Genomic DNA, 26,660 nt, shown 5'->3' on the forward strand with positions numbered 1-26,660 from the left:
CTGCTCACTCCTTGTCTCCCTGGCAGCCCGTGATGTGCGGTCCGATCTTTAAAAAGAGGGTTTAATGGTCCGCCGCTTCTCCCCCTCCGTCGACTCTCAGCATTGCCTGTTCCGGCCGGTGTATTCTACGGAGATCGGTGCACTTTCTGCGACCACAGTCACTGGCCGGGCGCTTCGGGTGTGCGTCGCCCGATTCAGCTTCACTTCCTGCTGGGCCGCACTGAAAGGACAGTCCCCGGCCTCTCCCTGCAGTTCAGGTCACGCCGAAGCTCCGCCAGAACTCCGCTCCCCGATGTCGGATTTTCCTGTAGCTTGCCGCCTCTTGTCCCCCCCGGTCCTGGGCTCTGGGTCTCTCCTGCAGAGATCGAGAATGACATCGGATTACTAGTCGGATTGTAGGAGAGGCCGCCTTAACCACGGAGCCTGTCCTTTATGCTGCCGCCATCGCCGGCTGCTAGCCACGCCCCCCCCCCACAACCCTTGTTTTAAGGAACATTTTGTTGCTCATCGTACGTTTCGCTGCTGAGGTTTTCTATTGTGGAAATCTACTCGCAGCAGATTTTTATTTTTGCTATCTTTTTCGGTAAACGCGTTTTTTGCGAGTTTATAAAACTACTTTCACGATGTTGGAGCAGGCAGTTTGACGACTTCTGGGATGCTATTCTTTGACACAGGTGTGGTGGGCAATGATAAACACATTTTCATGTATAATGTAAGTTGTGGGTTCCTTCTGGGGGCTTTTTCCCCTTTGGCACATTTGAGGTTTTAGTGACTAAATGTTAGTGTGGCTCTGAACCCCTGAATCACCCCTCATTCAAGCTGGACCCCTTCTCTGACGCCCATGAAGCTGGGTCCCATGGCGGGCTCCTGGTTTCTGTTCCACGGTGCCGGGACATACTTTGAAAACCCAGCCCAGTGGTGCGTCCGCAGCCTCGCCCCTTCTTTCTCTGCCTGGCACACTCCCGCAGGGACCATTGCTGCAAAACACTGCTACTGACCGCTGCCAGCTCCTAATGAGCGTCATTTAAATTTACATTTATTTAATCTAACAGCCCCCACCAGAGCCCTTAATGACTCACCCATCAAATGGCTTCATTTGAATGTTTCTCTGCTGTATCGGTCAGTTGCCTTATACATCAACGTGTCCGTATATGTTGCAGAGAGCACAGCTATTTAATAGCCCCACCTGCACGGGTGAGTGAGTATGTGTACTCAGAGAGTAGAGAACAGCGATGGTAAGAGTCAAGACTTCTGCTCTGGATGACAGGAAAGGTGTCTGTCTGTCTGTCTGTGTGTGTGTGTGGTTCTGTCTGTATGTGTGTGTGTGGGGGGGGGGGTTCTGTCTGTGTGTGTGGGGTTCTGTCTGTGTCTGTGTGGGGTTCTGTCTGTGTCTGTGTGGGGTTGTCTGTGTCTGTGTGTGGGGTTCTGTGTGTGTGTGGGGTTCTGTGTGTGTGGGGGGTTCTGTGTGTGTTTGTGGTTCTGTCTGTCTGTGTGTGTGTGGCTCTGTGTGTGGCTCTGTGTCTGTGTGGGTGCATGTGGCTCTGTGTGTTGCTCTGTGTATGTGGGTGCAAATGCAATAGGTCCAGCGGTAGAAGTGGGTGGGGACGGAAGGGCACGGCGTGCCCCTACTTCTAAAAATAATTTCAGCCCGTTCCCCTACTTCTTTCATTGAAAAAAGCATCCCGGGACGGAGAGAATAGTCCTACTAAAAACGTAACTTTTTTCGTTCAGCTTCCTGGGGCTGCTCGACATCTCTGTTGAACTCCAGAGGCTGCAGCAGCCCCTCCCTGAGCTCGCACAGACTGCAGGCAGGCCCATTGTCATTCCGATTGAGGCTGATTATCCCCTTTGGAATGACAATGCGCCCGCCCGCTGCCTGCCTTTAGCATATGCCAGTGAGATCTGCATGAGGTGTCTCTGTATCTGGGTGCAGGGCATGGCTCGTTGTGCAACAAATATACGAGATGGGTCCGCAAATGTGTAATCAAAACTTTAAAACAATCCCGCTGGGGCGTGAGAGGTGCGCTGTGGGCAGTGTAATCTGCTGTTTGGAAAACACAACCCTGACGTCCACGACGCTGAGGAGGCGAGGAAAAGCATTACATTCGATCAAGCTATTTTTATAGACAGTATACTTGTAAAAACACTTGTGGCTGTCAAAGGCGTGCCCGAAGGTGCTTGCTTGCTTCTAATGCGTTTTATGGAATATATATTTTGCTTAGTGCTCTAAGCTGTGTTTTTATAAGTGTGTTTTGCTGCTTGGTACCTGATGTATTAAAGGGAAATCCGGCGAATATTACATTAGTCTCAACACCCAGCAGATGTAATTGAACAAGGGAACATCGTGGGATTCCTATTGTTGGGGGTTGTTCGAAATACAGGTCTTGATAAACAGAACTGGGTTTTCCTTTAAACTGCCAGACCCCTTTAGCTGGAGGACAACGTGATCTTAAGCCCTCCTCTGTGATCCTGTGGCCTTTAAGGTGTGAGCCTCTGCTCAGGGGAGAAGCCAGAAAATCAAAATGCCCCGAACTTTGAACTACACTTATAATGGCAAGCAGCACGTGATGAGAGTGTCCTTTGCACTCCCTAAAAGAGCGGCCTTCACTGCTCCATCCAACCAAGGGAGTAGACAGAAAATTAGAATGCCCCCCATTTTGCAGTAAACCTCAGATGCACACCAAGCAAAATAAGTAAATGTGCCCATCCTCCACTCGAAGAAGTGACGGGGACAGGAGAAGTGACGGGACAGGAGAAGGAGAAGTGAAGGGACAGGAGAAGGAGAAATGAAGTGAAGGGACAGAAGAAGGAGAAGTGAAGTGAAGGGACAGGAGAAGGAGAAGTGACGGGGACAGGAGAAGGAGAAGTGGCAGGAGAAGGAGCAGTGAACGGGGCAGAAGTGAAGGGACAGGAGAAGTGAAGGGACAGGAGAAGTGAAAGGACAGTAAAAGTGAAGGGACAGGAGACAGAGAAGTGACGGGACAGGAGAAGTGACAGGGGCAGGAGAAGTGACGGGGCAGGAGAAGTGAAGGGACAGGAGAAGTGAAGGGACAGGAGAAGGAGAAGTGACGGGACAGGAGAAGGAGAAGTGACGGGACAGGAGAAGGAGAAGGGAGGGACAGGAGAAGGAGAAGTGACGGAACAGGAGAAGGAGAAGTGAAGGGACCAGGAGAAGGAGAAGTGACGGGACAGGAGAAGTGACGGGACAGGAGAAGTGACAGGAGAAGGAGAAATGACGGGACAGGAGAAGGAGAAGTGATGGGACAGGAGAAGTGACGGGACAGGAGAAGTGACGGGCAGAAGAAGGAGAAGTGACGGGACAGGAGAAGGAGAAGGGAGGGACAGGAGAAGGAGAAGTGAAGGGACCAGGAGAAGAAGTGAAGGGACCAGGAAAAGGAGAAGTGAAGGGACCAGGAGAAGGAGAAGTGACGGGACAGGAGAAGTGACAGGACAGGAGAAGTGATGGGACAGGAGAAGTGACAGGACAGGAGAAGTGACGGGACAGGAGAAGTGACGGGACAGGAGGAGAAGTGACAGGACAGGAGAAGGAGAAGTGACGGGACAGGAGAAGGAGAAGTGACGGGACAGGAGAAGTGACGGGACAGGAGAAGTGACGGGACAGGAGAAGTGACGGGACAGGAGACGTGACGGGACAGGAGACGTGACGGGACAGGAGAAGGAGAAGTGACGGGCAGAAGAAGTGACGGGGCAGGAGAAGTGACGGGGGCAGGAGAAGTGACGGGGCAGGAGAAGTGACAGGGGCAGGAGCGGTGACGGGGGCAGGAGAAGGGAGGGGGCAGGACTGTTCCCATTGGGCGCAGAATCTAGACTGATTTGTATATGGCTGGGTCCAAACTGGAATGGCATGGTGAGCAAAGAAACAATGGATTTAGGCCCAGATCTCTGTACTGGGGTAAATGTATGATATTGTTCTGCATTCAGTTGTTCTTTTTGCTATATTATGATTGAGCAGCTAGCTGGCGACATGAATATGAAGGAGCCTTTGTGGGTTTCCGTGAGTCTAGATTCTCCTGAAGAGTCCTTTTCTCTTCTGAGCCCTGCTTAACACATGTGTACAGGAGGAGCCCTGTATTCATGACCTCAATGTTTGAAACAAGAAATAATCATGGATTTCTGAACATTGAGTAAAAGCATTAAGGTAACATGTTGTTCCTGCTTATATTTCACACGCTTTACATAAACCTGTATTCCCTATGACTGTTTGCTTTTTCCTGAATTAAACCTCAAACATGTTTATCCATTGTTTTAATTAAATAATGTTATAAGCTGCAACTGGTCAGTGAAATGCTAAACGTACTAAAAATTGGTATGTTTTGCTATTTCTAGCCACGCCCCTGACTCCGCCCACTGATTCAATCTTCGGTTATTCCCGCCCCCTGATTCTCCACCCACAGTTCCCCTACTTTTTTTCCCCACTTCGACCACTGAATAGGTCTCACATTTGCGAGAGATTAAGCTATTGGCATTGTAAATGACAATGCCATTTATTTATCTGTTTCAAAACCAACACAAATAAAAATGTTGTCATTTACAATGCCAATAGCTCTAACTTTTGCAAAGACGAGACCGTTGCATTGTAAATGCTTGTTTTTAGAATGCATTGTTGGCATGTGCGATAACAGGAGGTGGTGCAAATGCGCGACTTCTGCATTTTAGTGAGGTGATACAGAACACCACACTGAAACACAATAGTGTACCCTCTGATGTCATGCGTGAACTTGGCAGTGTGCTGCAAAGCCAATAGCTCTCATAAGCACGACCTATTGGCTTTGCCGATGCTTGTTTTCTAGAGGCTAAGAATACTTTTATAATCACGTAACCTATCAGCCGCCTGTCCCGGGATGTCTATCCTACCACCAGTTTACAGAATCAAGCTTTCTAGTCTGCCAGTTGAACAAGTTAGAGGCGAGGCGGGGCTCCGGGAGGGGAGGGCTGGCAGGCGGCTCCTCCTCCATAGTATATGAAGCTGGGTCTGGTTGAGAATGAGGCGTGGAACGCAAACTGCCTGCCAGACGAGTTACTCTGGCTCAGCTGAAAAATCACGTGATAGCTAGACTCCCGCGGCAGGATGGCAGCTTCAACTGGGTGAGTTTCGTTAAGCACCGCTGTTGATACGAAGATAGGGGCTCCGAGTTTGGCATCAGATGCAACCATGCGTAGAGGGTGAGAGGGGGACACTGGTACAGTAATACATGTCTTAAAAGAAAAATACTTAGGGCACAACAGCATGCACGGAGTAAACAGGGAGCCCTTGCAAGCATCGCAGATAAACGACACAAGTGTGTGTGGTACACACGTGCCACATCACTAGGTACAGCGAGAACGGAAACATGCTGGGTAGGACAACGATACTGCGTATAACTCACACAGCAGCGAGGTCCTATTCCGTTTTATGAGAAATTGGAGGTTGCAGTACTGATATTTTGCATCCTTCCAGATGCAGTGTCCTGGACGAATACTTGAGTTTGTCAAGGACCGTATGGATAAAATTGTTGTTTACATTATTTTTGCTTCCAGCTTTGTAATGTTGTATTCTGAATCGTGCAGATATCTATCTATTTGCGATTGTCGTGTGAAAATTCAACCGTTTTAATTTGTGATCTTCAAGCAAATCACGCTCGCGATCCGCATTCCCAAATAGAAGAGATGTCTGTCTTTGAAAACTTTTTAAACGTTTTTATAAACAGATCGTAAAGTAGGCCAAAGCCTACAAAAAATAGAGCTGTGAAATAGGAGTCAGCATGCATATTGCGCTGGGAGCCGAGTTATTGAGACATACTCAGATGTGGAGTATCCTGTGAGCATTGAGGGACACGAAAAACAGTGTAGAATGTTCAGTGTGCGAGTGTTTAGTTAATTTAGAGAAACCCAATGCAATACATTTAAGAACCCATCCAATCATGTGAATAAATAGTTCATATGTAGTATATAGATACATAGGTTACTGCTCAAAAAGTGATTGGGTTAAACCAGGGGCACAACTATGCCCGAACATCCGTTGGGGAGGAGGGGGACGGGTTCGTAGAGAACACTCTCGGCCAGTGCTGGCCCTAGAGATGGTTGCCTGCAGTGCACCAGTCTTTTTTGGTTCTCCTCCCCCATTTCCTCCTCCATGAATTCCCTCACTACCACTCACCAGCAATGCACTTCATCTCTCTATAGCACCTTTCTGAACAACATTTCCTTTTTTTTTTATAGTGCTACTCATAGTTTACCCCCACTCAGTTCTGTGATCTGCATGGTAAACGTTCTTTGTAGCAGCTAGGCACATTAACCTTCTGCTCTGTGTGGGTGGCAGGAGTGCCCATGTGAGTATGCAGTGAGCGATATGACAGTGTGAGAGTAGGGTAAGAGGAGTGACTGCAGGATGAGTGAGGTGACCATAGGAATTTGGGTGCGTATGTATGTACAGAGTGGGACGAATGACTGCAAGGTTGGTAATGGGCGTGTTTGAGTGAGATTGCAGATTGAGCAGTGAAGGGGACAGATGAGTGAAGTGTCACATGAGAGCAGGGTGAGTGGTGTGCTCATATGACTGCAGGGTGAGGTACAGGGTGAACAGTGCAAGTGCATTGTGAGTGCAGAGTGATCACTGTGAGTGCAGTGTGAGCGTGTGAATATTGTGAGTGCAGGGTGAGCATGAAAGTGAAGGGCGAGAATGAGGAGTGAGTTGTCTGAATGCACGTTACATTCCCAGACACTTGAAGTACCTCCGCATGTTATTGATGGCGGTGCAGGGTTTCAGATGTAAGTTAAACTATTGCTATGATGGCATTAATCAGGGATCAAGAGTGGAGTTAAAAATAATGTGCTGATCCTGCAACAAACTTCCAGTCTTATGATTAGGGTTGCCAGCTCAATATTTTGATGTCCCAGACAGTACAAAAATAAACAGTCACCTACAGCCGTATTTTCAACACTTATCTTGGTATACTTTGAACAACAAATATAACTAGAAAGCACTTTAAAATTGTGTTCTAGGACTTCCCGAGTCATCCATGTCTGATAATTAAAGGGAGCCAAGACAGAAAAGTCACATTACCAATGAATACATACTTTAACAAATGTTTCATAACCCTCTTTAATGTCTGGATGAGGTCTGTGCAGGCTCTTTAAACAACACATTGCTGGCATTTTTCTTTTTGGCAACCCTACTTTATATTTCTTTTTATGAAATGCATTCTCACACTACTGCAAAAAATTTAAAATACAAATGTAAGGAATAGGCAGAGTGGGGGCCCATTGGGTACTTGATACAGCAAAAAAAACTAAGCCTCTGTAACCAGTTTACAAAGGTATGTAAATATGCAAATTGGCCTGTGAAAAACTCTGGCGTGCTGGCGAGAAGACTCTGCCCAGCTGAGCCCATGGTAGCTCGAGCTGCTGCAGCCTGGGCTGAGACACACGACGGGAGTGGGGGGCTGAAGCCCTTTTAGTCCTATGGGCGTTGCCTGCTTGGGTGAAACACATGGAGATGTGCTCTCTAATCCGCTGATATATGCGATCATGTCCTTTACCAGTTGATCCGTCTTGCCTTTCTATTTTTTAATGTCTGGTCTTATTTCACAAGCATTCAACTATCGCCGAAGTTTACTCTAAATGGCTATTTGGAAAATAAAGTATAAAATCAGAAAAGTTAATTAAGTGAAGATTAATAATGTGGCATGAAATATTGCTCTAGTGGTGTGAGCGGTAATTTTGAGATCTAAATAGAATAGGTTTGTATAGTGCTTGCTAAGCTTTTACAGATCAGTGGTAATACTCCTGTTGTGAAGTAAATCTAGAACATATTTCACTGATCCTTCGTCAGTTGAGTAGTAGTTTGCAATTCCAACTGACAACTTCCCTCATATACTCACTCACCTTTGCTTCTCTGGGTGCAGAGGCTCTTTCTTACTCATAATTTATGAGTGCGAGTTATGCTGTTGCTGCTTCCACAACATAGTGTCTATGGCAAGTGCGTGTAGGCCCTTTGGGGATGCCCGAATCGTGTGCCCAGGGAAGGGGTACAGCCTGACATCATTGCACCATAAAAAGTGTTAGCTGTTGGGAGATTGGTGGAGAGCCTGCTGGTGAGTGACATTTTGTGTTTGAGATGCAGATGTTCTGGACCCTGTATTGCAGTTATACATTTTGCCATGGGTCAACATATTTTCTGATAGAGAGGATAGCATCTTGCTTGCTACAGGGATGATAAAAAATCTGAGCACCACCACCATCCAGATAGCTGAGCTGGGATCTCAAAATCCACCAATGAGGAACGCATTACACAATCCATATTGATCCAAGATAGAGTGCCCTTATTCATGAATGAAAGGCATATCGCGAGTCACCTGAATGACCTTGAGACACTACTTTTTCACTCCCTATAGAACCTTGGTGGTTATCTCACCTTTTTGAGCCTTATCAATAATGTCGAGGTGGGCTCAGTCTCTGAGTCATTGATGGGTAGATCTAGTTTTCCCACCCCATTACATCTGTCCCAGGAATACCCAATCCTTCATGTGATTCCCTGTTAGCGGAACCAGGTACACATCATAGCAAGTTACTGTGACTTATGAGACCTCACTCGCCACCAGAGCTTAGAACTCCTAGGCAAACCTGTCACACCCATAAGTGATGGTAAGCCTACTGTAGGTACTCTCCAAGTGTTGCCTACTTGTTGTCTTGCTTGGAGCATGAAGAGTCCATGTTTCTTTTGCTTTCGGGCAATCTCCACTTTGGTATACCAACAGATGACCACCCGGCCGGGTCACCCCCTTGCTCCTGCTCCTGCCTATGCCAGTGCCTGCCTGCCCAGCTCCTTGCCGCCAACGCCCCCCCTGCCATCCGAGCGGCCCAGCCACAGCTGAGCCGCACGCCCGCCAGTTTTCCCGCCGCTGCCCCCCTGCGGCCCCGCCCACCACCGGCCCATTGGCCGCCCAGCTGACCCGCCCTCCCGTCCCCCTTCTTATGACGCCCCCAGAGCGACCGCACAGCGGGAGCACCGAATGAGCGCCGAAGGTGCGCCAAAGGTAAGCCCGTCTACGCCCGTCCGTGCCTGGACCGCGCCCAGCGCCAGGACCCCTGGCCCCCGCAGACCCCAGCCCACCCGCCGGACATACAACGCCGCCACCCTCAACGCACTCAACACCGGCCGAATCCCGGGATGCTACCGAGCCACCCCGACACGCACCCATGGACCCTTCAGCTGTCACTCCTGCAACTTCACCTGCATCCGGACCTGCACTACACCAGCACCCACCAAACCGAACACCAGCAGCAACCACCTGAAGTGCATCCTGCTCAACACCCGCTCCATCCACAGACACGCCATCGAACTCTGGAACCTCCTCGACACCACATCGCCAGACGTTGCCTTCCTCACAGAAACCTGGATGAATGCCTCCTCAGCGCCCGACATCGCCATCGCCATCCCGGAGGGCTACAAGATCACCCGGAGAGACCGCGCCAACCAGACGGGAGGAGGCATCGCCATCATCCACAGGAACTCCATCCGCACCACGACCAACACCGACGACACCCTGACAACCGCCGAACACCTGCACTTCCAGATCCACACCGACCCCAAGACCACCCTCAGAGGCACCCTCATCTACAGACCCCCGGGACCACGCACACAATTCAGCGAAGACATTGCCGACTTCATCAGCCCGCACGCCCTCCCCTCCGCTGACTACATCCTCCTCGGGGACCTCAACTTCCACCTGGAGAACAACAACGACAACAACACCACCACCCTGCTCGACAACCTCGGACTCAAGCAGCTGGTGACCACCCCCACCCACTATGCCGGACACACACTCGACGCCGTCTTCTCATCCAGCAAGGACATCGCCTTCAGCCACGCCACCGGACTCCACTGGACGGACCACAGCTGCGTCCACTTCAGCTTCAGAAGGACCACGATCCACCACCACCAGAAACAGGTTGCACGAAGAAGCTGGAACAAGATCACGGCCGACCAGCTCGCTGCATCCCTGAGCCAGCACCCTCCTGCCAGCTCCGCGAACCCCAGCCAGGCCGCCGACAACCTCACGAAGTGGATCTGCATCTGCGCAGACGACCTCGCCCCACTGAGGACTCCGCCCACTGAGGACTCCGGCAGCAAGAAGGCCCCATGGTTCACCGACGAACTCAAGAGCTCCAAGAAGAACTGCCGAGCCCTCGAGAGAGCCTGGAGAAGAGACCCAACACCGCACAACATGACCACCCTTAAGCTCGCCACCCGAAAGCACCATCAACTGATCCACGCCACCAAGAAAACAGCATTCAAGGAGCGGCTGTACAAAAACGCACACAACAGCAAGGAACTCTTCAACATCGTGAAAGAGCTCTCCAACCCCAACGCCGGAAACAACGACATCACACCATCGCAAGACCTCTGCAACTCTCTCGCCTCCTACTTCCACAACAAGATCGCTGACATACACAACAGCTTCAGCACACAAACAACGCTCCCCATGACCGCACCAACGCCCCCCACCACCACCCTCAGCGCCTGGACCCCGATCAGCACCGAAGACACCGTCCGCACGATGAACTCCATCCACACCGGATCCCCTACCGACCCCTACCCTCACCACGTCTTCAACATGCCAACGCTGTCATCGCACCCCACCTGCGGGACATCATCAACACCTCCTTCGACACCGCCACCTTCCCTGAGAGCTGGAAGCACGCCGAACTCAGCGCTCTACTAAAGAAACCAACAGCGGACCCCATCGAACTTAAAAACTATCGCCCCATCTCGCTCCTCCCGTTTCCAGCCAAAGTCATCGAGAAGACCGTCAACAGGCAACTGGCCGCCTTCCTCGAGACAAATGGATCCCTCGACCCCTCACAGTCGGGCTTCAGGGCCAACCACAGCACCGAGACCGCCCTCATCGCTGCCACCCGAGCCCTGCTCGACAACGGAGAAACAGCGGCCCTCATCCTCCTAGACCTCTCCGCAGAATTCGACCCTGTCTGCCACCGCACCCTAGTGCAGCGCCTCAGCAACGTCGGAATCCAGGAGAAGGCACTAGAATGGATCATCTCCTTCCTCGCTGGAAGGAAACAGAGAGTCCGCCTACCCCTGTTCAGGACAGAGGCCACCGAAGTCATCTGCGGCGTTCCTCAGGGCTCCTCGCTCAGCCCCACCCTCTTCAATGTCTACATGAGCCCCCTTGCGGCCATCGCACGCCAACACAACCTCAACATCATCTCCTACGCCGACGACACACAGCTGATCCTCTCCCTCACCAACGACCCCACCACCGCCAGAACCAACCTTCCCGAAGGGATGCAAGACGTAGCCGAGTGGATGATGACCAGCCGCCTGAAACTGAACTCAGACAAGACGGAAGTTCTCATCCTGGGCTCCTCGCCCTCCGCCTGGGACGACTCCTGGTGGCCCCCCGCCCTGGGCACCGCACCCAAACCGACAGACCAGGCACGCAACCTGGGCTTCATCCTGGACTCCTCCCTCTCCATAACCAGACAAGTCAACGCCGTCTCCTCGTCCTGCTTCAATATCCTACGCATGCTACGTAAGATCTTCCGGTGGATCACCACCGAGACCAGGAAGACGGTCACCCAGGCCCTCGTCACCAGCCGACTGGACTACGGCAACGCCCTCTACGCCGGAACCACCGCCAAGCTCCAGAAGAGACTCCAGCGAATCCAGAACGCCTCAGCCAGACTCCTCCTCGACATCCCCCGACACAGCCACATCTCCGGACATCTGAGAGATCTGCACTGGCTCCCAATCAACAAGAGAATCACCTTCCGTCTCCTCACCCACGCACACAAAGCCCTACACAACCAAGGCCCGAGATACCGCATCAACTTCTACACTCCCACACGCCAGCTCCGATCGACCAGCCACGCCCTCGCCGCCGTCCTCCGCATCCGAAGAGCCACAACAGGAGGAAGGTCCTTCTCCTACCTGGCCGCCAAGACCTGGAACTCCCTCCCGAACCCCCTCCGCCTGACCCATGACCACCTCGCCTTCAGGAAGCTGCTCAAGACCTGGCTGTTCGAGCAGTAGCGGACCCCCCCTCCCCAAGCGCCTTGAGACCCTCCGGGTGAGTAGTGCGCGATATAAATGTCTTTGATTGAGATGAGCCAGCCAATGAACCAGGAGGACCGTAAAGACTAGTTTGAGTCAGCATAGTGCTGGCCCCATAAGCCCCTGTGTCCTTACAGTCTTCCCTGCTTCCAAGAGTATCGCTTTCCTTTGCCAGGAACTTCCAGGAAGATAATATGCTTTGTCAGTGCCCCACATCTGGGTCAACAGGTCTAGAGCATCCAGTAGAGGTGCCTGCCGAGCGTCTCCTTAATCAACATGCACTATCACTTACTGACAGAATTCAGTTAGCTTGCTTCTCATGCCATCAATGATCCCATGTTCTGTCTCACCCTCCCACCCACTTAAGACTGTACATCTTGTCTATTGGGTGCACCACTGTGGCACCCACTGAAGGCCTCGCATCTCACCATTCTATTACAGCAGCATATCATCAATTACTCTCCCAAACGTATTGCTCTGCTGCCTTTTGGCTAGGTTTGCGTTATAGAAATACCATATACATACTTATGTACTTAGTAGGGAAGAGTCCCTCCTACAGTGAATGCATGGTTTATTATCTTACCCCTGATGGATGTCTTTGCTCACTCTCCACTTCATAACATGCCCCCTACAATTTCTTTCTTTATTCCGTCCTTTCCCATGATTCACAACGGTGACGTAAACACATGTACCATCGATTCTGTTGTCAATGGAATTTGAGGGACTGAGTCAGTAGCTGTGAAGTACTGTTTTTGCTCTGGAATGTTAGGGTGATATAAATGGTGGTCCTGGACAATTGGCAATGTGGTTGATGCGTTGGAGGCCGTAGGGATGAAAGAACTGTTTAACCATTGTTTGGTTTGTATGCTACTAAGCAGCACAGCCAGGTAAGCTAACTACAATTTAGAAATTTCAGCGTGGCATAGTATGGATGCAATGCTCCATAACATAAGCGAGGAAAATTCTTCCGTCCACTGGTTGGCCAGCAAAAGGTAGTCCTAACTGGGGAGCAGTGGGCACCTCACACCACCGAAAACCGGTATTCACTATACCCCTGTGCTAATGATTGCTAGAAGTCTGAGAATAGGGCCAAAGCTATGTGATAGCACTTTCTGGGCCAGATGTACAATGTATTTTTGCATGCACAAACAGGTTTGCGCCCCATTTGCACCTGCAAAAATACCTAAGGGCTATGTACAAACCCTAATTTGTGAGTCGCAATTTACTTGCGACTCTCTAATTAGGAATTGCGACTTGATATTAGGAAGGGGCGTCTCAAGGGCGTCCCTTCCTAAGAGCGAGTCTGAGCCCTATGTATGACTGTTTAGCAACCACAATTGCGGTCGAAAAACAGTTGCAATTTACCACCTACTTCAAGTAGGTGGTAAAGCATTTACAAACTAGAAGGGGTCCCCTCCCCCTTTGGGAATGCATGGGAAAATATATATATATATATATATATAATATGGTCGCAGGGAATCAATAAAAATGTGTCTGACACTGTTGTACATTTGCTTTTGCGACTTGCAATTTTTCTTAAATTGCGAGTCTCAAAAGCAAACGGTCGTACATCTGGCCCTCTGTGATTTTCTTCGGTCTGTACCTGTCTTAGGTCTATTTACTACATATTGCCTCACTTCAATGCATATTCTCCTGTGCATTACTCTGCACGCAGTGTCATGACTTTTACTTCGGTGTGCAATATTTTTTTCCTTTTTTATTTTGTGCTTCATGTGGAGTTTTCTTCGTGAGGTTATATGGGATTAATAGCTAACTTAATCATAAGAGAGCAAGGCATAGTCCATATGTATTGGTTTTAATCACTAACCTCTATAAATGTTTACTAGCTTTTCTATGAGACTCTGTTTAAGCTACAGTTTTAGTTGATTTTATGACTTTAGTAATGCTTTACTTGCAAGAAGGGATGACCGGCCCGTGCTTTCCGATAAGATCGAGAACATAATTGCCACCACTAAGTATCAAAGGTTATTGTTCACTAGACATTTGCCCCTTTGATTACTGTACTAATTGCGCCGAAGTTGTTGACATGAATTGTAAGGTTGAACTCCTACCGACGTTCTATATTCATTTCAAGAGATATTGTCATGAATAACTCATGAAACATTACTATTTAGTATGATTTTTTTTAAACTTCTTCGCAGTTGTGCATTTTATGCTTGTTCCTCCAATTTAACTTTCAAAGTCAATTTCCTTTATGATGTGTCATTTAGGGGACATGTTCCCAGCCCCTAGCACGCGATGACTCACCACACCAAGGATTGCGCAATGGCTGCCTCAGCACATTCTCGGAGTCTTGTGATTTTACATGGTGGCGGAAAAGTGAGATAATCGAAGAACAAATGTTTGTTGCAACACGTGGCATGAAAATCCAAGTTAGGATGGGATTTCAAGTCTCTTTAGTATGATAAGTCTTGCTGCATTTGTGTGTGGATTGGGGCAGTCTCCTCTCCTGTATTAATTAGGCCTTGGTAGCAATGAAAAAGTTAGTTGAACTGTTAGATCCAGTAGCCATGGTGCAGTTTTCCATAACTTTGCTCTGGCCGCGCAATGCTGAAATGGAATATCCTTGTAGCCTTCTGTTCATAGCGGGATCCCCCAGTGAGTGTTCAAATAGGAGAATGCCGAAGCTAGGTCACTGGGGCTATTGTGGGGGAGGGGGAGGGGGTGGGGGGGAGTGAGTGCACGTTGCATGCATGCACCCCATAATTCCTCTAGGACCTGGCGAGGGATATGAGCTCCTCCTAATCCCACTACTATTTATCGCTATTAATATTTATTTTGATTTTTGTGACTTGCCCATTTATCGCCTATTATTGAGTTAATTCCTAACCCTCAGTTAATTGCTGTGAGTTTTTGCTCTGTGCAGACATTTTGTTAGACTTGTTATTTTGCTGAGAGGAGGTTGGCTCTGGTGTGGTCAGTTCAGATGGGGAAAGGATTACTTTATTAATGTCCGGTTTTATAATGCTTCTTGTATGCACATGAGGCTGATGCTGTCCGTGGAAGATCCAAAACATTCCAGTTTATACTCGTATTTTTTCTGGGTTTAGCCCAGTATTCTTTCACATTAATTTGGCTTGATAGACTCCTCTGAAGCTCTCCAAAGTTGCCACCTGCCCCTAAAGAGCTGTAGCAATTTTTTGGAAACGTTAAAGTACTAACCTCATGTGTCTGTCAGCACAATTTATATTGAATACACTGGCAACGTGTATTAGTTCAAGCAGCATATTCAGCCCTTGATTGTTTGTTTAGATTTGACTCATCCCTATTTCAAACGCACAGCCCTGAAGAGGTCGTTCTTTACAGAACTATATGCGGACTTTAAATTCATACTGTTTGTGCAGTGGGTCAGACATGTAGAGACCGGTTGATGAGGCTGAAGCATGACAAAGCAATTCATTGTATGGGATATACTCAGGGTCGGATTGGGATCACAATTTGGTCCGGGCACTGACGAAAAAAGTGGCCCACATTCATGAGGCGTGGCCCATATTTAAGGGGCGTGGCCTTTCATGAAACACCATTTGCACAGACAAGGAATGAAAGTGGGAGAATACTGTTCTTGCGCAGGACACAGGGCCAAGATGACAATGGCCTACATGCTGAGCAACTAAAAACAAGCATTTACAATGCAATGGTCTCGGCATTGTTAAAGTTAGAGCTATTGGCATTGCTCATTACTTTTATTTATGTTTTTGTTTTTAAAACATAAATAAATGGCATTGTCATTTACAATGCCAATAGCTTAATCGCTCGCAAATGCGAGACCTATTGCATTTGCACCCACACACAGAGACACACACACAAAACCACACACACACAAACACAAAGCAAAACACACACACATACAAAGCCACCCACACTGAGCAACCTACACAGAGCCACGCTCATAGTCATTCACATAGAGCCACCCACACACACAGTCACCTACACACACACACACACACACACACAGAGCCACCCTCACAAAGACAGAGCCATGCACACATAGACCCGCCTACAAAGCTACCCACACAGAGCCACAAAAACAGAGCCACACACACATAGACCCACCTACAAACAAAGCTACCCACACAGAGCCACAAAAACAGAGCCACACACACATAGACCCACCTACAAACAAAGCTACCCACACAGAGCCACAAAAACAGAGCCACACACACACATAGACCCACCTACAAACAAAGCTACCCACACAGAGCCACAAAAACAGAGCAACAAAAACAGAGCCACAAAAACAGAACCACACACAGACAGAACCACACACAGACAGAACCACACACAGACAGAACCACACACAGACAGAACCACACACAGACAGAACCACACACAGACAGAGCCACACACAGACAGAGCCACACACACACAGAGCCACACACACACAGAGCCACACACACACAGAGCCACACAGAGCCACACAGACAGACAGACAGACACAGCGCCAAACAGACAGAGCCACACACACAGACAGACAGAGCCACATACACATGGCCCCGCTCTGGGGTTAGGCCAGAGGTCTTCAATCTGTGGGGAGTCCTGGGAAGGGGGTCGCAGATTCTGCAGAGTGCAGTTCCTGGCATTGGGCTGATCGAGGGTGCTCACAGCGGAGGCCTAATTCACACCGAGGTGTGAAAAACATCAACCCTCATTGAGAAGTAAAAGGTCTTTTAAAGACCTGTCAAGTACTCGGGTGTGACTGTGTGTGTCCCTGAAGCTGTTTCAGCCGGGCTCACATACACGAGCTGGGGGGGGGGTGCTGGGGGGGGGGGGGGGGCTGGGGGAGCAGGCTGCAGTGTAGCCCTTTGAGTGAAATGGATGATGCGCGCCCGGAGCTGTGGGTCCCGTGACACACGTCCCCCGCCCCCAGCAGGGAGGCACAGAGATGCCCGCCATGAGAGGGAAAGAAGAAGGAAGACACAGAGAGATTCTGATCCCCCCTGCCCCCCATGAGAGAGGCACAGAAAAGGTGGGTGGATGAATGATGGGTGGATGGATGGATGTAAGGCTGAAGGATGGATGGATGTGTGAAAATGTGGATGGATGGATGGATGGATGGATGGATGGATGAAAGGATGGATGGATGAAAGGATGGATGGATGAAAGGGTGGATGGATGAAAGGGTGGATGGATGAAAGGGTGGATGGAAGGAAGGATGAAAGGGTAGATGGAAGGAAGGAAGGATGTATGGATGGATAAAAGGTTGCATGAATGATGGATGTGTAAAAAGATGGGTGGATGAATGATGGGTGAATGGATGGATGAAAGGGTGGGTGGATGTATGAATGATGGATGTATGGATGGAAGGATGAAAGGGTAGATGGATGAAGGATAGGTTGGTGAAGGATAGATGTATGGATGGAAGGATGAAAGGGTGGACGGATGAAGGATGGATGGATGAAAGGGTGGATGGATGTATGGATGGATAAAAGGCTGCATGGATTAATTATGCATGGATGGATGTGTGAAACGGTGGTGGGATGAATGATGGGTGGATGGATGAAAGGGCGGGTGGATGGATGAAAGGGTGGATGGATGTATGGATGGGAGGATGAAAGGGTGGATGGATGAAGGATAGGTTGGTGAAGGATAGATGTATGGATGGAAGGATGAAAGGGTGGACGGATGAAGGATGGATGGATGAAAGGATGGATGGATGGATAAAAGGTTGCATGGATTAATTATGCATGGATGGATGTGTGAAAAGGTGGGGGGGTGTATGGATGAAAGGGTGGATGGAAGATGGATGGATGTATGGATGGGAGGATGAAAGGGTGGATGGATGGATGAAGGATGGATGTATGGATGGGAGGATGAAAGGGTGGATGGATGTATGAATGGATACAAGGTTGCATGGATGAATTATGCATGGATGGATGTGTGAAAAGGTGGGGGGATGAATGATGGATGGATGGATGAAAGGGTGGGTGGATGGATGTATGGATGGATGAAAGGGTGGATGGATGAAGGATGGATGTATGGATGGTAGGATGAAAGGGTGGATGGATGGATGGATGAAGGATGGATGTATGGATGGGAGGATGAAAGGGTGGATGGATGTATGAATGGATAAAAGGTTGCATGGATGAATTATGCATGGATGGATGTGTGAAAAGGTGGGGGGATGAAGGATGGATGGATGAAAGGATGGATGGATGAAAGGGTGGGTGGATGGATGTATGGATGGATGAAAGGGTGGATGGATGAAGGATGGATGTATGGATGGTAGGATGAAAGGGTGGATGAAGGATGGGTGTATGGATCGGAGGAGGAAAGGCTGGATGGATGTATGAATGGATAAAAGGTTGCATGGATGAATGATGGATGGATGTGTGAAAAGGTGGGTGGATGAATGGTGGGTGGATGGATGGAAGGGTGGATGGGTAAAGGTTGGATGTATGGATGGAAGGATCAAAGGGTGGATGGATGGATGTATGGATGGAAGGATGAAAGGGTGGAAAGATGGATGTGTGAAAGTGTGGGTGGATGAATGATGGATGGATGTGATGAGGTCTAACAGGCGCATTTATGGTTCTCAAAAGTTGGTGATGAGGAGTACCAGTTTCTAGAAACGTTTGTCGGAAGGGGGTCCTTACGCCTAAAAAGGTTTTATAAGGGGGTCTCGGCATCAAAAAGTTTGAAGACCTCTGGGTTAGGCTATGAGGGGGGCGGTGTCACTGAGGGCTGGCCCTGCATCCGAGGGCTGGCCCTGCATCCGAGGGCTAGCTCCAAGGGGCGGCGCTCTCTGTGTACACATTACTCAGTTTCCCATGTGATTTAGAAGCTCCGCCTGTACCGCTTTGTGTCTCATTCACTGACAAACTCAGCGCCTGGAAGCAGAGCCGCCTGAAAGACATGCCTGTGAGTGACAAGGGTGATATTTGGGAGGAAATGTAGGGGAGAGCAAATGAGGCATCGACTTGAGGAATTAGGGTTCGGGAGTGTGGCTGTGCCTTCGCAGGGCTGTTTTGGCACCCCATGTTGCATGTGTTTTCCTTCACACTGGCCTCTCAGGTGACCCACACTCTTCAGTGTTCGACCCCCTCCGAGCTGGCACCTGCCCTTTTCACAGTAGACCCCTTCTCCACTCGCACTGATATATGTATATTACCGTTTTTTTGTATACCATAAAATGGACGTGCCAACTTTTTATAAAGTTTGTCCTTCTGAAAAAGCCCCTCCTTCTAAAACAAGTCGATGCCACAGTAGAATTGGTTGTGGGTTTTTTACGGATCCAAAACATTCCTCTTGGCTGAATATGTTCACATATCTGCACACACAGTCCCTAAACACGCCCCTCTGTGCTGCCTCAACGTTCTCACGCGTAGTCCTGAAAAATGGGCTCACACTACCTCACCCGATACCCCAATATGTCGTCTTCCAAACTGCCTTCTTCCCTGCGCAACTGGTAGCATTCCCCCTGTCCCTAATATCGCGCCCCCACAAAATAATAGCGGTGGATTGAAATAGCCCTCCATCTATACGCTGCAGAAAACACCCACATCAGGCGCGGGGTCAAAGTATGATGAATCCGTGTAACAAAAGCGGAGAGTGGGTGAATGGATATCCATCGCACTCGTGAGTGACTGAGACCATTACCAGGGACCACAGTAAGCAAAAGGGAACGCCCAATGCAATCCAAAAAAAGTGCACGTCGCCGTGCAGACCACTGGAACCCCCGTCTTTGCACACTTGGGTAACAAGCGGGACTCCGTCTGTGCCAACTGCCCTACCCCAAAGCAGCACAACCTGCAATTAAACTAAATGGGTAACAAAGACAGTAAATCACACGCGATGACCTAGGTCGCGCTGCAGCTTCCATTTGTGAGTAACTATACGGAATTTCGGGTGCGCCGCTCTCACCTGGCCAGTAAAAGGCAGCTATATCAGCGTGCTCCTTTGCTGTCTCTTCAGGGGGCTCAGAGATTCACTTACAGGATTTCTGGTCAAAAACGCGGATAACAGAGGTTGAAGATATTGCAGCGCTTCCGAATGCTCAGTCTCTTCTCCATTTTCTTTTCAGCGGCTGGGAGGCGGGGGGTGGGACGGTTTCCTGCAAGAATTGTCATCACTGGCTAGATTGGAGACTGGTACACAATCACTCAGTTCCTCACTACCCGTCGTTTTGTCAATCTGGGAATGTACAGAGTAACAATGGATATCCATCGCACTCGTGAGTGACCGAGACCATTACCAGGGACCACAGTAAGCAAAAGGGAACGCCCATGGCAATAAAAATGTGCACGTCGCCTCGCAGACCACTGGAACCCCCTGTCTTTCGCGGAGTCCCGAAAAATGGTCCCCACACTACCTCACACCGATATGTCATCTTCCAAACTGCCCCCTTCCCTGTGCAACAGGTAGCATTCCCCTATCCCTAATATCGCGCCCCCACAAAATAACAGTGGTGGATTGAAATAGCCCTCCATCTATAAGCTGCAAAAAACACCTACATCAGGCGCGGGGTCAAAGTATGATGAATCCGTGTAACAAAAGCGGAGAGTGGGTGAATGGATATCCATCGCACTCGTGAGTGACTGAGACCATTACCAGGGACCACAGTAAGCTAAAGGGAACGCCCAATGCAATCAAAAAAAGTGCATGTCGCCTCGCAGACCACTGGAACCCCCGTCTTTGCAAACTTGAGTAGCAAGCGGGACTCTGTCTGTGCCAACTGCCCTACCCCAAAGCAGCACAACCTGCAATTAAACTAAATGGGTAACAAAGACAGTAAATCACACACGATGACCTAGGTCGTGCTGCAGCTTCCATTTGTGAGTGACTATATGGAATTTCGGGTGCGCTGCTCTCACCTGACCGGTAAAAGGCCGCTACATCAGTGTGCTCCATTGCTGTCTCTTAAGGGGGCTCCGAGATTCACTCGCCAGGATTTCTGGTCAAAAACGCAGAGAACAGAGGTTGAAGATATTGCAGCGCTTCCGAATGCTCCGTCTCTTATCCATTTTGTTTGCAGCGGCCGGGGAAAGCCCGCAATCCATCCCCCGCACAGAAAGGCAGCTCCGATATCTAGAAAACATGAAAGGACCCGGGAGAAGGAGGGGAGGGGGGTGGGGGCGAAGGAATCACTCACCACGCGGAAAAACAGCGTCCGGGGGCACTGAAGGAGATACTGCTGCTGTAGGTGCCATGGCCGTCGAGCTCCGTCTCTGCCTGCTGCTGGTTGAAGATATTGCAGCGCTTCCGAATGCTCCGTCTCTTATCCATTTTGTTTGCAGCGGCCGGGGAAAGCCCTCAATCCATCCCCCGCACAGAAAGGCAGCTCCGATATCTAGAAAACATGAAAGGACCCAGGAAAAGGGAGAAGGAGGGGAGGGGAGGGGAGGGGGGGGGCGAGGGAATCGCTCACCACGCGAAAAAACAGCGTCCGGGGGCACTGAAGGAGATACTGCTGCTGTAGGTGCCATGGCCGTCGAGCTCCGTCTCTGCCTGCTGCTGCGTCTGTCAGGGCAAGTCACTGCGCATCGTCAGCCACCGTCCAGGAAAGTAGGGACCGGCCTGTAATTAGGGACCGGCCTGTAATCGGGTGGCACGAAAAACGGCACAAACATGCGTAAATGGAGGCAGAGGCTCGATGCTCACCTTCACTGTGGTGAAACAAAATGGCGGCCGGGAAGCTCTGAATTTTTCGGAACTGGGGGCGTGGTTTTGTGGTTCTGAGTGACAGACAACGTCACTGTCTAAAGAACGCAAAAAATCACGCCCCCAAATCCGAAAAAGACGGGGCTTCTTTGGAGGGATGGGTCTCTCCTCCAATGGCTGGCCTCCATTTAGGAAGCCAGCCAATGGTGGAGAGACAGGGCAGGGGGGCGGGACCTTCTGCGCTACTAGGACTCATTAAATCTCCGGCCTAAGACTGCGCAAGCGCAGCCTTTTAGGCCTCCGACCTAAAAACATTAGGGCTCCTTTCTGTCACAAAATTATTCGAGCCCTCCGGCGCAGGAGCACCTGAAAAGCAGCAAAGCCCCTGCTATTACTAACCTACTTAGCCCTCCCCAGCCCTTCAGCTTTGGAGCACATGAACAGAGGTAAGGCCCCTGCAATTAGTAAATTAATCAGCCCTCCAGGCCTCAGGGCAATGTCCTGGCAGGGGAGCACAAAACACAGCTGCTGGGTCATCCAAGTAGCCAGGCGGAGGCCGAAGTGAAGATGGTGCCTGAGTTCCAACCATCACCTGGCCCACACAGGGAGACCCATTCTTCCTCGCCCACTATGCCCTGAATGTGAAGGGCTGTGGGCGAGGTGTTAACAGTAACATGGTTTCTGGACTACGTGGGCCCCAGGGGGGCGAGGTGAAAATGGCTCAAAGGCCTGAGCAACACCTGGCCCCCAGGGAGGCCGATTCTTGCCAGCAATCACCCCTCCCCAGCCCAGCCTCAGCGTGATTGCTTGGCAGGGCAGGGGGTGAAGGAGAGGCCACAGCTGATAATCGCTGTACGGCGCACAGCGAGGCTGCTTTCATTTCTCTCTCTGTCTCCGTGCCCTCTATGGGCCGGTTTTATTTTCTCCAGCTTTCCTAGTCCAGTCTCTGTGGACTGGGAAAGGGGAGAAAAAACCGGCCCACAGAGGGCATTGAGACACCGGCCCTTCGGCTGATGCCCGAATGCCCGCCTTGCCAATCCGCCCCTGGATATAGTGCAGTTACACCAGTTTTCAGCAATTGCTCAGACACACCTTTGCTACGGTGACGTGATTTTGATGAATATTGCCAATTCATACGAACCCACTAAAACAGGGATCTCTCATTGTCAAGATTTACTTGAGCACTTCTCAGGGGGTTGCGGATCCATGGGAAGAGTCGGAATCCAAAGTGTGACATCGCTCTTTTGGCAGCCAGCAAGATGTAGATTTACAGGCGCCCCCTGCGCCTAGGGGAGGGGCGCCCTTAGTAGCGCCACAGGGCTGAGCCTCCTCCGAGGCCCCTGGACATAGAAGGGGGTTGACTAGCCGGGGTGGTGGTTGCAAAGCGGGGCCTAATGGCACACTGGGCACAGCGAATGGAATGCTTGTTTATGAACAAGCGAGAGATCGGATTAGGACCCAGGGGAAGGCGGAGGCAAGGCAGGGTCTACTGGCATGCTGCTCTCAGTGGGCGTTTTCAACTGGTATGTTCTCCATTATTGGTGAAGGACACAGACATATGGTAAATTTATCCTGCATATTTTCCGGTACTTACCGTTTATAAACAGGTAAAGGTGTCCAGGTGGGACACATCGGATAACACATTAATATGTGCAGGATGTTCTGGAAATAGAACAGTAAACCGATGAGGGTATCTACATGAGACTCTGGGAAAGGCTTAAAAGCTTTTGCAAGGCAGGGCCTGCTGGCATGCTGCGCTCACCACACGTTTCAAATAACATGATTTCCACTGATGGGAGAGGAAATATCCATGGGGTTAAGTTGTCCCGTATATTTTCTGGTGTATGCCATTCATTCTAGTCAGGAGTTTGGCGTGGTTCTGTAACAATAAAGTACGTCTGTAGGCAAAAGGCAGCTGTTGTGGAGCATAGTCCGCATCTGGGGGGAGGGGGGAGGGGGGGCGAATGCGCCGGGGAGCTTCACAACCTGTGGCGGAGCGCTGACCGTTAACAACAAAGACGGATGCACAACAATGGGGGTGCGGCCATTCCTTGGACCCCAGGAGGGGGTAGATTCCACAGATGCAGTGGGTCGGCGGGGAGGAGGGACTGACCTGCTGGTACTCCTGGATTCTATTGCCCTCATTTATGACGTATGGACTGAGAACAATCTTGGGGAGGCTGCCTGTGGGCGTTATGGGGTGCCCTGGATCTCAAGTAGTGCAACTGTTGGCTGTAGCGCGTTGTGGCCTGCAGGCACAATGTGCGCAGCAGAGTGGTGGCCAGCCAAGTTCAAATGTACAGCCAAGTTCTAGTGTACGGCCGAGTAAAAAAGTTAAGGTGTAAAATTCAAATGTACGGCCAAGTTATTCTAGTGTACGGCCGAGTTAAAGTTCAAATGTAATGTCGTACTTAATTTCCTTACTGCCATTAACATGTTGATGCAGCTAAAGTGCGATGTTGTGAATAATTCTTATATATCCAAGAAGGATACTTTCCTTGGTAATGGTCTGTGGTTAATTCCTTTTGCCTGATGTGAATAAAAAGGCTACGCCGTGGACAACCTTTCTTGATTCTGAGAGTTCTTGTGCGTAGTGGGGCTAAGGTGACAGAATTTGGGGAGGAGGGAATATCACGTTGTGCGCTTACTATGACAGGCGCCTCGGGGAGGGGTGCCCTTACTAGCCCCATGGGGCTGAGCCTCCTCCAGGGCCCCTGGACATAGAAGGGGGTAGGCTGGCCGGGGTTGCGTAACAATGGAACTTGCAAGAAATGAAACCTAGCAGGATGTTTAAGGCTTTGCCACTGGGGTTTTGTTCTCTTTGTCCCCTTGGTGTACAGCCAGGATTAAGGGAGCGTTGTCAACCACTAACACGGCAGAAGAGAAAGGCATTGCGGAGCGCTGACACTTAACAACAAGGACGGATGCACAACAATGGAGGTGCGGCCATTCCATAGACACCAGGAGGGGGAAGATTCCACGTTGCAGTGGGTCGGCGGGTAGGAGGGACTGATCTGATGGTAGTCCTGGATTCTACTGCCCTCACTCACGACGTATGGACTGAGAACAGTCTTGGGGAGGCTGCCTGTGGGCAGGTACCCTGGTGGGCCAGTGCATTATGCGATGCCCTGGATCTCAAGTAGTGCAACTGTTGGCTGTAGCGCGTTGGGGCCTTCCAGCACAATGCGTGCAGCAGAGTGGTGGCCGAGACGGCCAAGTTCAAATGTACGGCCAAGTTCTAGTGTACAGCCGAGTTAAAGTTCAAATGTAATGTCGTACTTAATTTCCTTACTGCTGTTCACATGTTGATGCAGCTAAAGTGTGATGTTGTGAATAAATCTGATATATCCAAGAAGGATACTTTCCTAGGTAATGGTCTGTGGTTAATTCCTTGGCTTGATGTGAATAAAAGGCTACGCCATAGACCACCTACCTTGATTCTGAGAGTTCTTAGGCGTAGTGGGGCTAAGGTGACAGAATTTGGGGAGGAGGGAAAGTCACGTTGTGCGCATACTATAGAGTCATGAATGCAAGTGATGGGGTCCCACCAGGGTTCCAAGATGGTGGAGGTTTCTAATGTAGCAAATAGGAGTCCGTACAAGGCAAGATGGCATCTAGGTTTCCCTTTCTAGCCACGATAGGCAAAGCAGTATTTACGGGCTGCATTTTCAATCAGGGAACTGTGCGTGTTGGTGGGCCTATTCGCTCCTCATTATAGCTTAAACCTGGCTCTCCTTCCATTTCCACCTTTACTGTTTGTTTTGTGGTGATGTGGGTAGCTTGCATAGGCAGGAATCACTGTGCTGTTGCTAATTACCCCTCTCACTTCCTTATGCAGCTCCTTTTGTCTTGTAATATCTGGATTTAGACTGTTGGCAAAGCTGTCGCATAAACGTTAAGTGGTGGTGAAGGGCGGTGCTTCTTTCAATGGGCACTCCAGTGTTTATGCCTTTCCGTTTCCCTCTCCATTGTTTCCCCAGGGCCTGATACTAAGGGCTTGTGTTTATATATTTATGTATTTAATTGTACAACTTTTACTTGGTTTATTCTCATAAAAATATGATAAGAACATTTCTATAACCTGTCATATCTGGACCAAAAACCTTAATAAAGCTGCATCTGACTTGCAACTGACTAGCAACTGTAGGTTCAAAGAAAAGCCATACACATTCCATTCCAATGTGTCACAGCTGCATCTGGCTTGCAACTGACCAGCAACTGTAGGTTCAAAGAAAAGCCATACACATTCCATTCCAATGTGTCACAGCTGCATCTGGCTTGCAACTGACCAGCAACTGTAGGTTCAAAGAAAAGCCATACACATTCTATTCCAAGGTGTCACAGAAAACCACACACAACACCAGAAGTGTTAGTTCTTTATTTCCTTATTTTGCCCACGTTTAGTATACTTAGCAGAGAAGTGCTAACAACACACCACATCCTTTCCATAATAAACACTGACTGTGTCGCACCCAGAACGGACCACCTCAAGGGACCAGGGGCTTGGGATTTTTTGATAAGTTCAAAGGATGTTAGGCTTCAGGGGGCTGGACCTATCTGCTTGGATTCCAGTTATAACCTCTCTCCTGAAAGTCTTTGCATCACAGCTTTCTAGTTGGACTTCGAGTGCAATGGGGACCCAGTGCTGATAATGCTATGAATACTGTTGGGGCTTTCTGATCATAATGATATGATATCTGAACATAAGGTACACTTCATAGCCCTGAGACAGGCACAGCACTTTATCTTACACTTTATAAAACTATACCAAGCCAGTGTGAGCAAACTACATTTCCTTACTGAAATGTGCTGGCTGTATTGTGTCCAAAGTGTGAGAGGTCTGGAATGGACCACAGAAGAGACCTACTTCATAGCACTATTTTACTTACTACTTTGTGTAAAAGATGTAGAAGCATGTGGCTTATTGGTGATCTGATCTTGATGTTGGTATTGCACACGTCATCTTTGT

At 49.6% G+C, this 26,660-nt stretch overlaps 1 protein-coding gene across 1 annotated transcript in view; it reads left to right on the top strand.

Annotated features, from left to right (window-relative positions):
- Nucleotides 1-5,007: 5,007 nt before the first annotated feature.
- PEPD (peptidase D) overlaps nucleotides 5,008-26,660 on the top strand; it is a 270,142-nt gene continuing 248,489 nt past the window's right edge. The window contains exon 1 of the mRNA XM_086950268.1: nucleotides 5,008-5,106. Within this exon, the coding sequence (XP_086806394.1) occupies nucleotides 5,090-5,106 (17 nt within the window). The 5' untranslated portion in view covers nucleotides 5,008-5,089. The remainder of the gene's footprint in view (nucleotides 5,107-26,660) is intronic.

Source organism: Lissotriton vulgaris, unplaced genomic scaffold (genome assembly GCF_964263255.1).
Source record: "Lissotriton vulgaris unplaced genomic scaffold, aLisVul1.2 SCAFFOLD_2274, whole genome shotgun sequence".
NCBI classification, from domain to species: domain Eukaryota; kingdom Metazoa; phylum Chordata; class Amphibia; order Caudata; family Salamandridae; genus Lissotriton; species Lissotriton vulgaris.